The following is a 13,967-nucleotide window of genomic DNA, read 5'->3' as shown; positions in this document are numbered from 1 at the left end:
TGTTAATGTACACAGTAAGTTGTGGGAGGGAAGGTAGGTAGGTAGGAAGTCTTAGTCTTCAGTTTCCAAGCTGCCTTGGGGGGAGGGGAGAGGTTGGAATAAAGTGTTTTGACTCCTTTGCTTCCTTTATTCAGCAAGGCACCTAAGGGCTCTTGAGAGCGTTCTGTGGAATGAGCGGTTCATTCCAATATGCTAAGAATTTGCAAAAAGTCTATACCCACATCGATTAGGCTGTAAAAGCAAAGTATCTTGAACTTCATTTTAAAAAAACATAGTGGTTGTTATGGCAAACAAAAGCAGCTCCATTGCAGGGAATTTAAAAAAATATTGTGATGTGTGCATATATAAAATCCTGAATTGTTTTCTAATTCATTTGGCTTCAGACATTTCAGTACATATTTCTATTCTGCTCCTGATATAAATAGTGTCTGGTGAGTGAATAAGCCAAGTGAACCAGGAAACCATGGTTTTTCTCCTAGGCAGGGAATATATTTTGTAGCTTTTTATTATGAAAGTTTTCAAAAATTGACAAAAGTAGGAGGGGATGGGGATGACAGAAAGGCATTTGTGCCCAGGAGGACCCCAGAGGGTCCTGCTCAGTTTCACTCCATTGTTCATTTTTTGTGTCATTAAATAATTTCTTCTTCTAGCCTATGTGTTTCCTATCAAGTAAAATTTAAATCTAAAGGCCTGATTAGACTTTTTTTTTGCAGTTCACATTTTGAAAAATATTTATTAAATGGCCTGATAAGAAATGTCCTAATTTTTTTTTAACATCTTTACTGGAGTATAATTGCTTTACAATGGTGTGTTCATTTCTGCTGTATAACAAAGTGAATCAGCTATACATATACATATATCCCCATATCTCCTCCCTCTTGCGTCTCCCTCCCACTTTCCCTATCCCACCTCTCTAGGTGGACACAAAGCACCGAGCTGATCTCCCTGTGCTATGCGGCTGCTTCCCACTAGCTATCTATTTTACATTTCGTAGTGTATATATGTCCATGCCACTCTCTCACTTCATCCCAGCTTACTGATTAAATTTAAGTTCATCTCTTTCGACAAAGAGACCACTTCATAGGTAGAACTGGAAACATCTGAACAAAGACCAAATGAAGCCAATACAAATCCTGGGCAAAACACCTTTGAATAGGAAAAAAAAAATAACAGCAAATATGTGAAAAACAGTGGTCTTATTTTATTTTTTTGGCCACGCGGCTTGCACGATCTTAGTGACCGGCAGTGAAAGTGCCGAGTCCTAACCACTGGACGGCCAGGGAATTCCCTAAATTGGGACATTTTTGAAAGTGAAAACGGGTACAGTTTCTAATTACACTAAGGCAACAGATATAATTTGGCACTATTATAAAGACAACTGGGAGATAGGGTCACCGCACTAATGGGGATTGATATAATTCTATTTTCCAGTACCTAGATGTCCACTGTCACCTAGGATGTCCCAATAACCAAGCCAGAAGACTAACTGGAACAAAAAACACACACCTGCAGAAACTGAGCTGCAAGAGGAGAGGGATGAAACTTGAATTTTAAAAAAATGATAATAGGATTATTTCAGGAAACTCAAGTTCAGCATGTATGTGTGCATAAGTGCATGAGCAAGGGCCCACACACTCATCTAAGTCCCATCTCCAATTTACCAATTAAAAGTCTCAGTAGATGAATTTAAGGGGAGGATTACCAATGATGAGGGCAAAGATAGTAATCTCAAAGACTAAGTGAAAGAAATTTCTCAAAATACAGCACAGAAATACCATCAGTTGGAAATCAGTGACGGGAAGAGAGGAGATGTGAAACGTATATCCTGGAAATCTATCATGTGAGTAAAAGGAATTCTGAAAATTGGAGAAGGAAACAACAGAGGCAAGAAAATAATGAACTAGATAATGAACGAACATTTTCTTGATCTGAAGAAACAACGCTGCAGACTGATAAGGCTACCAAAGGTCATGCCTGGATTGACGAGAAAAGGAAAAATTCCCATCTTGGCAGAATTCTGGAATTCTAAGATTAAAGTGAAAATCTTAGAACCCTCCAAGCAGAAAGAACAAGCTACTCATAAAAGCAAAAGAATCCATTGATATTGAACTTTTCCTCTACAAAACAGGAACACAGAAGTAAGTAGAAGCACTTTCTACTTAGAATAGCAAGCCAACAGTTCTGTACTGAAGCTAGACATCCCTTACTTGTCAGGGCAAAAGGAAGGATGAGCATGAATTCAGACAGTATTGCCCCACAGGAGGAAAATACTCAAAATGAAACAGAATTGCTAAGCAGCAAATGCTGTCGCTCCTAAGAGCTATAAGCCTAAAGAGAATGAGCAGCCTCATGACCTCGGTGGAACCAAGGTGCCCTCTGGTTCTGTGCTGGTTCCAGTTATTTCCATATCATCAGGAAGCAGCAACTCCAGAACATCGTTTTATCAACCAGGAGAGGCTGGCAAATAAGACCAGTGCAGTATCCTGCTCATCCAGCAGAGGTCGCACTCCATGAGAAGCGGGTCACTGTCCCAGCCCCCGATTCTAGGCAGTGGTGAGATTCTCCCCAGGAGGAGAGGCAGCTATAAGAACACAGCTCTGTAGCTCTAAGGGGGGATAACCTCACTTGAAAGAGTGTGGGTGAGTTTACTTGATCATTTCAGAGATCCCATTTTACATAGATTTATTGCTTGAGTAAACTGACATTCACTGCAAAATCTAAAAAGTAGAAGAAACATTCCATAAAATCCTCCTTATCAGAACAAGTCGTTGTTTATACAAGGTGTCCTTCACATGCTATCTGATGCACATATACACACGTACATATGTTCATATGTTTTTGATATTAATCTGTAGACAGAACCTATTTTCCGTAAAGCCGATTATGTCCCGTCATGTTTGTGCCATCATTTTAACAGCTCCATGTTATTAAAAGCATATCAAAGCATATCAAATCTTACTCAAATTCTTATTGAGGAACACTCGTTATATCCATTTGTTGAAAACTTAGTGACATCATTCATGGTACTTATCTTTTCTATGCTTTAAATTTCCTAATTTAAATTTAAATTCCTGTTCTAAGATTTGCAGATCGAAGAGAGATACACATTAAACATTTCAAAATATACTAACTCCTCTCTGAAATTTATACATTTTTTTACAGCTACCCATAGAGAAAACTGTGTAAGAATGTCAAGCCTACACCAATAATGAAAACATCTGAAAATAAAATGACCACATGCAACAATTAAGAAAACATTTTTTTTTTCTTGAGGATTAGGAGGGGGAACTTTGGATAGGGAACTTGACAAAATTAATATTCTTCAAATCCAACACAGCCCTACCTAACAAATGTTGATGGGAGAAATGCTATATATATAGCACTCTGAATATAATCACATCAAAGCCTTAATGAAAAGATGAAGAATAAAAAAACTAATCAGTTTAAAGTTTACTGTGACAACTTTTGTCATTAGCAACTACTTTTGACACTTTCTAAGTGTTACAGAAAAATTCTACTTTAACACTCTAGTGGGGTCAAAAGATTTAAGTGTTACGGAGTATTCAGTTAGTGAAAGATTAACGAAAGTAATTTTTTAGCCAGGCTATACCATCACAAAAATCATAAAGGATAGCTGAATTCAGATTGTTTACAAGAGATGGAATATGAAACAGAGTCCCAAATACTAAGAACCCAATTTGAGAACTGTTTTGTAAATTAGCCAACGATAGCCCCTGTTTACTGGCCCTATGTTGTTTACTTTTTTTTTAATTTTGAGTTTATTCTTTTTTTTTTTTTATTAATTAATTTATTTATTTTTATGGCTGTGCTGGGTCTTCGTTTCTGTGCGAGGGCCTTCCCAAGCTGTGGCAAGCGGGGGCCACTCTTCATCGCGGTGCGCGGGCCTCTCACTATCGCGGCCACTCCCGTTGCGGAGCACAGGCTCCAGACACGCAGGCTCAGCAATTGTGGCTCACAGGCCCAGCTGCTCCGCCGCATGTGGGATTTTCCCAGACCAGGGCTCGAACCCGTGTCCCCTGCATTGGCAGGCAGATTCTCAACCACTGCGCCACCAGGGAAGCCCCTTACTTTTTTTTTAATTGAAGTATAGTTGATTTACAATGTTGTGTTAATTTCTGCTGTACAGCAAAGTGACTCAGTTATATATATATATATATATCTTCTTTTTCATATTCTTTTCCATTATGGTTTATCAGAGGATATTGAATACAGTTCCCTGTGTTATACAGTAGGACCTTGTTGTTCTATGTTATTTACTTCTTTATAGCCGCCTGGGACCATGAGCTCAAAAGCCTGCTGGTGCCAAACTGAAATCCTCATGTAATCAATTATTTTAATACAGCCCAAATGAGCACATTTTAAGTCATTTGGAGCCTGCTTATTTTGTACACTCTGGCAAATTGCATCCAACATCTGCTAGCCAGAGATTAAGACAAACCCTGGAGCTGTAACAGACCCTAAGCAGCTGCTGCCTTTCGGAGTTCTCTGACCCCAAGGCTCCACCTTGTACTGCCAAGCGACATCACTTAGACCTGTAAGCCCCCGCCCCCCGCTCCAATCCCCACCTCCCCCGAAGTTCCCTTGCCCTCTTTCTCTTCTCAGTGGTGGTGGTGGCCACCCACCGTAGTCTCTGGAAGGTCTCATGCTCTGAGACTTCCCTTCACACATGCGATCTTATCAAAGCACCAACCCAATGAACCTGATTGGGTACCACTGCCACTTCCTGGTCATTTCTTTTTCCTTGATCAGCCCCGAAATCTTCCGACTCACTATAAGAACAAAGGCTGGGGAAAGAACAGGAGCCAATCACACACCAGTATAAGACCAAATTTGATGATGAATTGTAGTACTATTGGTCTTCTGCATTTTGACTATCTACTTGAATTAGTTTTATTAAGACCATTGGATTCTTCTGAATATATTTTATATGAAAAATTTCAGATGAACTTAATATAATTTTCTCCCTTTTATATACATTTTCTCCCTTTAATCATAAAACAAACAAGTTCTGAGCACACCTACAAAGCACTAAGCAATGCTTAGTAAGGCTGTGTGGCTTCAGCAGTGAACAAAAGCTCTGCCCTCATGGAGCTTACACCCTAGTGGAAATCAATCTTGGCATGTCTATGATCACACTTTTAAGGACCTGATCATAGTCATCCTTTCTAAGGCCTCCCTCCTGAGTAATGTGTGATAAATGCCACCGTTCTGACTGATGCCCTTAGTGTACCACTTACGAGGGTTCTCTGCTGTGTGGGCTCTTAACCACTGGGATGTGTCGAGCTACTCCTGAAACACAGACTTTATTTTTTTTTTGGCCACGCAGCATGCGGGATCTTAGTTCCCCGTCCAGGGACTGAACCCGTGTCCCCTGCAGTGGAAGCGCAGAGTCTTAACCACTGGACCGCCAGGGAAGCCCCTGAAACACAGACTTTAATGAAAATATTTTCTCTTCTATTTGACCAGAGGATTAGATGAATTTAGACCTCACTGAAGTCTTTGACAGACACCATTTCATAGAACTGTTTCCCTACGTGGATCCTCGGATAAAGTTCCTCCCACTCTCATCACTTCTTCAAAATTCATCTTGGATAAATGTGATGATTTACAAAATGTGATCTCCAACTGAAGCGCTGACCGCATAGCTCATAATGGTAAGGTTTCTCTCCTGTGTGAACAGTTTGATGATTCTGAAGTCACAAGAACCATCTGAAAACCATACTGTATACACTTTCATATTTGTATGGTTTCTCTCCAGAGTGGAGACTATGATGAAGTTGAAGTCTTGAGGCGTAACCGAAGCACCTAGTACACATCCCCTATTTATAGTGTTTCTCTTCCACGTGGATCCTCCAATTAATCCAGAGAAGACTTTCCCACACGCCTCACAATTTTATGGTTTTCTCCCCACGCCCCCAACCCCGAGTATGGGCTCTCTGGCAGGCTTGAGGCTATAGATTCTGACATAGTCTTTACCCTTTACTTCTCACATCTGAATGTTTTCTCTTCACTGCTGTCTCTCTGATGGACCAGAATGGCCTGACCGAAGCCCTTTCCAGTCCTTGCAATTACAGGGCTTCTGTCCTGTGTGGATCCTACAATGAATTTTAAGATCTTTGCTATGACTGAAGTCTTTTCCACACTCCTCACATTTGTATGGTTTCTCACCAGTAGAAAACTGAACCTGACATCGCAAACTCCAACTTCAAGCCCTGCCCATACTCCTCACGCTTATATGGTTTCCTTCAATTGGGTGCCTTCTGATGAACTTTAAAATATGAATTGATAGAAGCAGCTCTTTTTTAAAAAATAGGGATTGTCTCCTGTATGGACTACCAGATGAATTTCAGAATGGGAGTTTCTCCTGAAGTTCTTCCCACATGCTCATATTTATCTTGTTTCTCTCCAGTGTGGACTCCTTGACGGGCCTGAAGACTTGAAGACTGAAGCCCTCATCACGTACTTAGCATACACACGGTTGCTCTCCAGTGTGGATTTTATGATAGGCCTAGGAGTGTTAGAGCTGGCTGAGCCCTTACCAGATTCCTCACATTTACAGGGTTTCTATCCCGTGGGGAATCCCCTGATGAATGTAAAGATTTGAGCTACAGATGAAGCCCTTCCTGCTTTCCTCACATTTGGACAGTTTCTCTCCCACATGAACTTTCCAGTAAGCATTCTGTGTGGGTGTACGATGGAAGCTCCTCCCACATACATCAGGGTTGATGGGTTTCTCCTCAGTGTGGATTCTCTAATGGCCCTGAGGATGCAAGGTGTGAATAAAGGCCCTACCGCACTCCTGACAGTTAATAGCGTTTCTCTCCTGTCTGGATTTTGCAATGAACACTAAGCGCTGATCTACAGCTGAAGCCTTTCCCATATTTGTGAGCTCTGAAAGAAGCCCTTACCACACCTAAAGCATTTTCCTCCCATGTGAAGCCTCCAACGAATACAATGAGCTGAGCTGTAACAGAAGCCTCTCCCGCATTCGTTACATGTGTCAAGCGTCTTTCTGAAATAGACTCGCTGATGAAGATCAAAGTCAGAGACATTACTGAAGGCTTTTGCACACGCAGCACACTGGCAGCTTTTCTTTGCTGTATGCATTATTCTACGCTGATCACTGGTTAATAGCTTCATTCTGGCTTTTCCATAATTACTGGAGTTATGAGATTTCTCTCTTTTGCAAACTCTCTGAATGTCATAGTGGTCTAAGATACAACCAAGCTGCCAACACACCAATCATGCTTCGTGGTTCTTTTTTCATGGGAACTTGCTGACATCCACTCTGATTATCCTGTGCTTCGGTCAGATATGTTTTCCACAAAGTTTCTAAATTTAGACAGACATCTAAACGTTTGAGATTTTTTTTTTCAGTTTTTCAATTCACTGTTACATGACTTCAGAGGAATTGTTTTGAGAACTTCACTTCCCTCCCTGTAAGAACAGTCAATTAAAAGTTGTCTCTCCTGGGGACTTTCCCAGTGGCGCAGTGGATAAGAATCCACCTGCCAATGCAGGGGACACGGGTTCGAGCCCTGGTCCAGGAAGATCCCACATGCCGCGGAGCAACTAAGCCCGTGCGCCACAACTACTGAGCCTGCACTCTAGAGCCCACGAGCCACAACTAATGAGCCCTTGTGCCACAACTACTGAAGCCCACACGCCTAGAGCCCGTGCTCCACAACAAGAGAAGCCACTGCAAGGAGAAGCCCATGCACCGCAACGAAGAGTAGCCCCCACTCGCCACGACTAGAGAAAGCCCGTGTGCAGCAACGAAGACCCAATGCAGCCAAAAATAAATAAAATTAAATCTTTAAAAAAATAAGTTGTCTCTTCTGGAACAGACTGGTGGTTGCCAAGGGGGAGGGGGTTGAGGGAGGGATGGAGTGAGAGGCTGGGGTTAGCAGATGTAAGCTTTTATATATAGAATGGATAAATGAGATCCTACTGTATAGCACAGAGAACTATATTCAATATCCTATGAAAAACCATAATGGAAAAGAATATTTTAAAAAAGAATGTATATATATGTACTACTGCACAGCAGTAATTAACGCAACATTGTAAATCAACTATACTTCAAAAAAAAAAAAGTTGTCTCTTCTGTTGTCGTGGCAGGGGCTTGATGAACAGGCTCTACATAACTCTGCAGAGCTGAATGTTTCAGAATCAGGGCCACGCCGCCCAACCTGCACACCTGGACATCAGGGCCCTACTCGAAATAGTTAACAAAATGTTCACAGATGGGATTAGCAGGGGATTTTTCAGACAGAGTTTAAAGTCATTTTTGCCTTAGAACATCACACTGGAAAGTTATGCTAATGTCTAAGGGGCTGTGAGGCCTTGGAATGGTTGGAATAACTCGCAAGCTTGGGAGAAAAGTATCTTTATCACCCACTGCCTGGAATGCAGTGTGAAAGCAGAGAGTGGTCCTTCAGCTCTTGCTGGGATATTTCGTCCATGAGAATTAAGGGGAAAGAAAGCTGATGTGGTAACATATGTGGTTTTAAAACCTAGCAGTAATTCAGAGCTCCATAAATTCCGGGAAAAAAAGAGTAAAAACCTGGAAGCTAATCTTTTACAACAGAGACAGAGCCTGGGAGAATGAAGAGAACAGGGCACAATGCAAACTCTGAAAGCCAACCCTAGAAATGGATTTACAATGTGTCTGGAACCCTCATATGGATGACCCTTCCCTTCCTTCAAGTTCCCCACTCAAATGTCAGCCCATCAATATAAAATTGGTTACTTTACATTGGATGGCCATATTCACCATTCAATGTAAAATAAGAAATCCTCCCCATACCCAATTGACTCCTGGTGGTCTCCATCCCATAATGAAATGTAGGCATTAACAAAATTCTGCCATTAATAATTACAGCAGCTGACATCTATTGAGGACTTATGCATATTAAGGCACTAATTTAAGCGCTTTACATGTAATATCTGATTTAATCTTCACAACAGTTAAGACAGAGATAGGGACAATAAGGAAATTAAGACACAGAGTTAAGTAGCTTCTTCCTGATAATCCAGTAGCCAACAGAAAAACCAGGATTTTCACTCCAAGCCTTAACTTCCCAGATAGTAGCTCTTGACCCTGGCAGCATGTTAACATTGCAGGAGAGCTTTAAAAAATGCTTAGGCCCTGCTAAAACTAAATTAGAATCTGTCAAGGCATCCGTAATTTTGGAAAGCTCCCCAGGTGATTTCAGGATGCAGTCAGGGCTGAGAACCACTGCACTAGGTGATGAACCCAGATGATTTGTGGCCTGAGTCCTTGCTCCCAGCCCTTACACAACCTGCCTCACTAGGAGTAAGGGAACTAACTTCCCAAGGGCTCCCAGTGAGCCAGGAAGGGAGCTGAGCCCAGCATCCAGGCCTCCTGACTTCCACCTTCCCTCTTCTCTCCATTATAGATACCAGTGGAGCAATCTCTAAGAAGAAAGAGAAGCATCATGGTTTCTTAGTGCCACTGGAGGCAAATACCCAGAGTGGAAAGGCAGACCTGATTTTAGATCTACCAGATCAACTTTAAAAAAAAAAAAAATAGAGGCAATTCTTATAAGCCCCTCCCTGTGCCGAAACATTCTGAATTCAAAGGATAAAGGAATCATGTTAAGTAGATTTTTTTTTTTTTTTTGGCCGTGCTGTGCAGCTTGCGGGATCTTAGTTCCCCAACCAGGGATTAAACCCGGGCCCTCGGCAGTGAAAGCGCAGAGTCCTAACCACTGGACCACCAAGGAATTCCCAAGCAGATATTTAAAAAGTAGTCTTCAATAGGCAAGACATGGAAACAACCTAAATGTCCATCAACAGATGAACGGATAAAGAAGATGTGGTACATATATATACAGTGGAATATTACTCAGCCATAAAAAAGAATGAAATAATGCCATTTGCAGCAACACAGATGGACTTAGAGATTAACATACTAAGTGAAGTAAGTCAGACAGAGAAGACAAATACCATATATCACTTATATGTGAAATCTAAAATATGACACACATGATCTACAGAGACAGACTCACAGAGAGAACAGACTTGTGGTTGCCAATGGGGAGGGATGGATTGGGAGTTTGGGATTAGCACTTGCAAACTATTATATATAGAATGGATAAACAACAAGGTCCTACTGTATAGCACAGGGAACTATGTTCAATATCCTGTGATAAACCATAATAGAAAAGAATATGAAAAAGAATGTACATATGTATGTATGTATAACTGAATCACTTTGCTGTACAGCAGAAACTAACGCAACATTGCAAATCAACTATACTTCAATTAAAAAAATAAAAGAAGCCTTCGTATAGAATATTGATGTTTGTTCAAAGGTAAGATAGCATCGAAGTTTCAAAGTGAAGGGGGTGAGAGAGAAGAGGATACCTTGAAATATCTCTATGTGCTCTACATATTCCTTCTGAAAACTTCTTGCTTTTGTCATGCTTGATATTACAAAATAAAATGTCTTACATATATTTAGTTTTTGCCACACTCTAGCACTTATATATAATCCAACCGATGATATATAGTCTCTTTTAACCCATACAATAACCTCATGAAATATGTAATGATATTGTATTTTACATCTTTGACCCTGAGGCACAGAGAGATTAAATAACTTGCCCAAGGTCACTGAGTAAGTGTTAGAGCTCAAAACTAGCCGGTCTGGATCCGGAGTCTGAGCCTTAAGCGCTCAGAATATTATCCCTAATCAATTAGCTCTCCTTCTCACTGTCAGGGTTCTGCCTAAAATGGAAATGTGGTTATGTTCTTGCATGACATACCTCCATGGCTCCCCTGTGCCTTTAAAATAAACACACAATTCACAGAAACTTTCCAGGTCAGACCTTTTCTCTCCCTCTCACCACACGAAATTTCTGGCCTTAGTATTCCACTTGCTTTCCCACAAAAGCCTCCAGGCCTCTCCTTGGGCTGTTCCTCTTCTACCATGGCCCCTTCCTGCTCATCTAGCTTTTAGACTTTAATTATTCTCAGTTTAAACATCCTCTGCTTCAATATGTTTTCTCCTGGTTTTGACCTCATCCTCAAAAACTTCTAAGCCTACTTGACATCCTAATGAAAGCAGAATGTGCTGGCCAAGAGCCCAGGCAATGGAACCAGGCTGCTGGGACTTAACTCTGGCTCTGCCATTTCCTGGCTGTGTGACCCTCAGCATAAGCCATTGTTCAAGGAACCTCTCTGTGCCTCTGTTCCCTCATCTGTAAAACAATAGGGTCTTATGAGGAATACGCAAATTGATAAGTGCAAAGCATTAGAGCCTCTGCCTGTTAATAAGTGCCCAACAGATGCTAATAATTATCATCATTATAATTAAAGTTACCATATGATACATATAGGAGCCGCACATTAGTGCTGGTTTGTTTCTAAAGACATGTGTCTTAGACCATGAAAATATTATCAATAATTATATGTCAGCTTTTGAATATTCTGAAAAAGTTGGCAGATGCTCCAAGAAATAAAGCAGCAGTTCTCAAGGGATAGCCTGTGGACTCCTGGGGGTCCCAGAGACCCCTTCAGAGAGTCCGTAGGGTCAAAACTATTTTCCTAATAATACAAAGGCACTGGTTGTCTTTTTCGCTGTCTGTAATCACAATGATGGTGCAAAAGAATGTTGTTGAAAATCGCTAGCACCTTGGCATAAATCAAAGCAGTGACACCAAAAATGTGAGCAGTCACTGTATTCTTTATTGCTTTTCACTCATAGTAAAAACAGTGATAGTTTTACTTAAGAAAGTTCTTGATGAAACAGTAAAAGTTATTAATTAAAAAAAAAGTTATTAATTTTACTGCATCTTAGTCCTGGGGTATACGTCCTTGTGATAGTCTGCAGTAAAATTTATGCTTACTTACTGCATATGCTTATGCTTACTGCATATGCTTACTGACAACAATGGTTGTCCCAAGAAAAGGCAGCTGTGGCCATTCTTGGAGTTACCAGGAATACTAGGCATTTCTTTCTGGAGAACATCCCTTTTCTTGAAAGAACAACTGACAAACTATGGTTGCTCAGATCTAGGTATCTGGCAGAACTTTTGGAAATGAGCAAAACAAGTCTGTCACCTCAAAGAAAATTACTGGCAGCAAAGTATCAGAATTTTGGAAAACTTGTATCACTGAGAGCTTGACAGACTTAAGGTCTTTAGAGACAGGACTTTTCTGATGAGACCGCTAATGGTATTGACAAATATGATTTTTTAAAATCTTGTAAAATCAAATGTGTCAATATTTGAAATATCTGTAAAACTCGGCCATTAATATTTTCCAAATGAGCGATGCATAATTTCATAAAACCATTAATGGATAAAAGACTCAAAGTACACAAAATACAAAACGGACCAAAGGGCTGTAATGTAATGTAGTACACAAAGTACTCTGGGGGCTTCCCTGGAGGCGCAGTGGTTGAGAGTCTGCCTGCCAATGCAGGGGACACGGGTTCGAGCCCTGGTCTGGGAGGATCCCACATGCCGTGGAGCAACTAGGCCTGTGAGCCACAACTATTTAGCCTACGCGTCTGGAGCCTGTGCTCCGCAACAAGAGAGGCCGCGACAGTGAGAGGCCCGCGCAGCGCGATTAAGAGTGGCCCCCGCTCGCCGCAACTAGAGAAAGCCCTCGCACAGAAACGAAGACCCAACACAGCCAAAAATAAATAAATAAATAAATTAATTAATTAATTTTTAAAAAAAGTACTCTGATATGGTTTCAGATTCCACATTGCAATAACCTTAAGAAACTACCACTTGTGGATCTTGGGTGCACTATCAAAGGAGAATATTATCTGTAAAGTCTATTAAAATAATCCTTTCTTTCCTAACTATAACTGTGGGAGGCTGGATTTTCTTCATTACTTCAACCAAAACAATATCTCACAACAGACAGCACAGAAGAGGCTATGAAAATCCAGCTATTTTTCTTATAAAAAGTCAAGAATCAAAGAGATTTGCAAAAATGTAAAACATCGCTACTCTTCTCATTAAATATGTATATGAAAATACAGTTTTCTCATAAAAGCTAGTTCTGCTATACGTTTATTTTAAAAAATAGATTAATAAAAACTTTTTAAGTAATTTTTTTAAAGTATTACTATTCCTGAACAGTAAATACACTTTTCATAGGGCCACTCTAAATGTAATTTGTATAAAGCCCCTAGACTGGAACTTAACAACTAAGGCTTAATTACTGGCATCGCTCACAACCAAATAAATACACAACCTACCTTTTCTCCCATTTATGTGAATATCTTTTACAGAAGAAGAACGCCAAGTCCTACTCACGTGGGGCCCTGGGCCAGGAGCCAAGGGGTTACTTACTCCCTGCACTTCGGTGCAAGTCCTTCTTGTGAAGTCAGGGCTGGGGAAGGAAAGGAGGCTGTGAAATATCACCATTGCCCAAATGAACCACAGAGGACATTCCAAAGCTATTAGGAAGGTACTGCTATCAACCCATTTAACAGATGAGCACACAGAGGCACAGAGAGATTAAATAACTTGACCAATGTTATACTGCCAGAAAGTGGCTGACAGGTGTGGGAGGCGAATTGGGGGAGCTGAGCGCGGGAAAGACTGCAACCCGGGCCCGCGCCCAACTCCGGGACAGGAGAATCTCCCCAAACTCGAGACGACTTCGCCTAAGTGAACTAAAACTGTCGTCCTTACACCTCAAATATCCGCTTTCCCCCTTAAACTCACAACCGGGTTGCTGTTGCTCGAGAGCAACTCGAGGAAGTTCCAGAAGGTTGCGGGACGCGAAACTGACAATCATTACGAGAGAAGAGATGGTCATAACCTCGCCCACCTGGGCCGGAAGTGCCTGCAACTACCAGGAGCCCTAGATCAACATTTCCCAGAATTCCCCATCACGGCCCTTTGGGAACGGAAGTGCCTGGGACTACACGGAGTTCCTGGACTACACTTCCCAGA

General features: G+C 41.2%; 1 protein-coding gene across 1 annotated transcript in view; it reads right to left on the bottom strand.

The window, feature by feature from the left end:
* ZNF235 (zinc finger protein 235) overlaps positions 1–13,333 on the bottom strand; it is a 46,360-nt gene extending 33,027 nt beyond the window's left edge. Inside the window, exon 1 of the mRNA XM_036832354.1 lies at positions 13,265–13,333. Within this exon, the coding sequence (XP_036688249.1) occupies positions 13,265–13,276 (12 nt within the window). The 5' untranslated portion in view covers positions 13,277–13,333. The remainder of the gene's footprint in view (positions 1–13,264) is intronic.
* Between the last annotated feature and the right edge of the window lie 634 nt (positions 13,334–13,967).

Source organism: Balaenoptera musculus, chromosome 19 (assembly GCF_009873245.2).
Source record: "Balaenoptera musculus isolate JJ_BM4_2016_0621 chromosome 19, mBalMus1.pri.v3, whole genome shotgun sequence".
Taxonomy (NCBI): domain Eukaryota; kingdom Metazoa; phylum Chordata; class Mammalia; order Artiodactyla; family Balaenopteridae; genus Balaenoptera; species Balaenoptera musculus.
The sequence above is the reverse complement of the archived record's forward strand: the minus strand, read 5'-3'. Positions and strand labels throughout refer to the sequence as shown.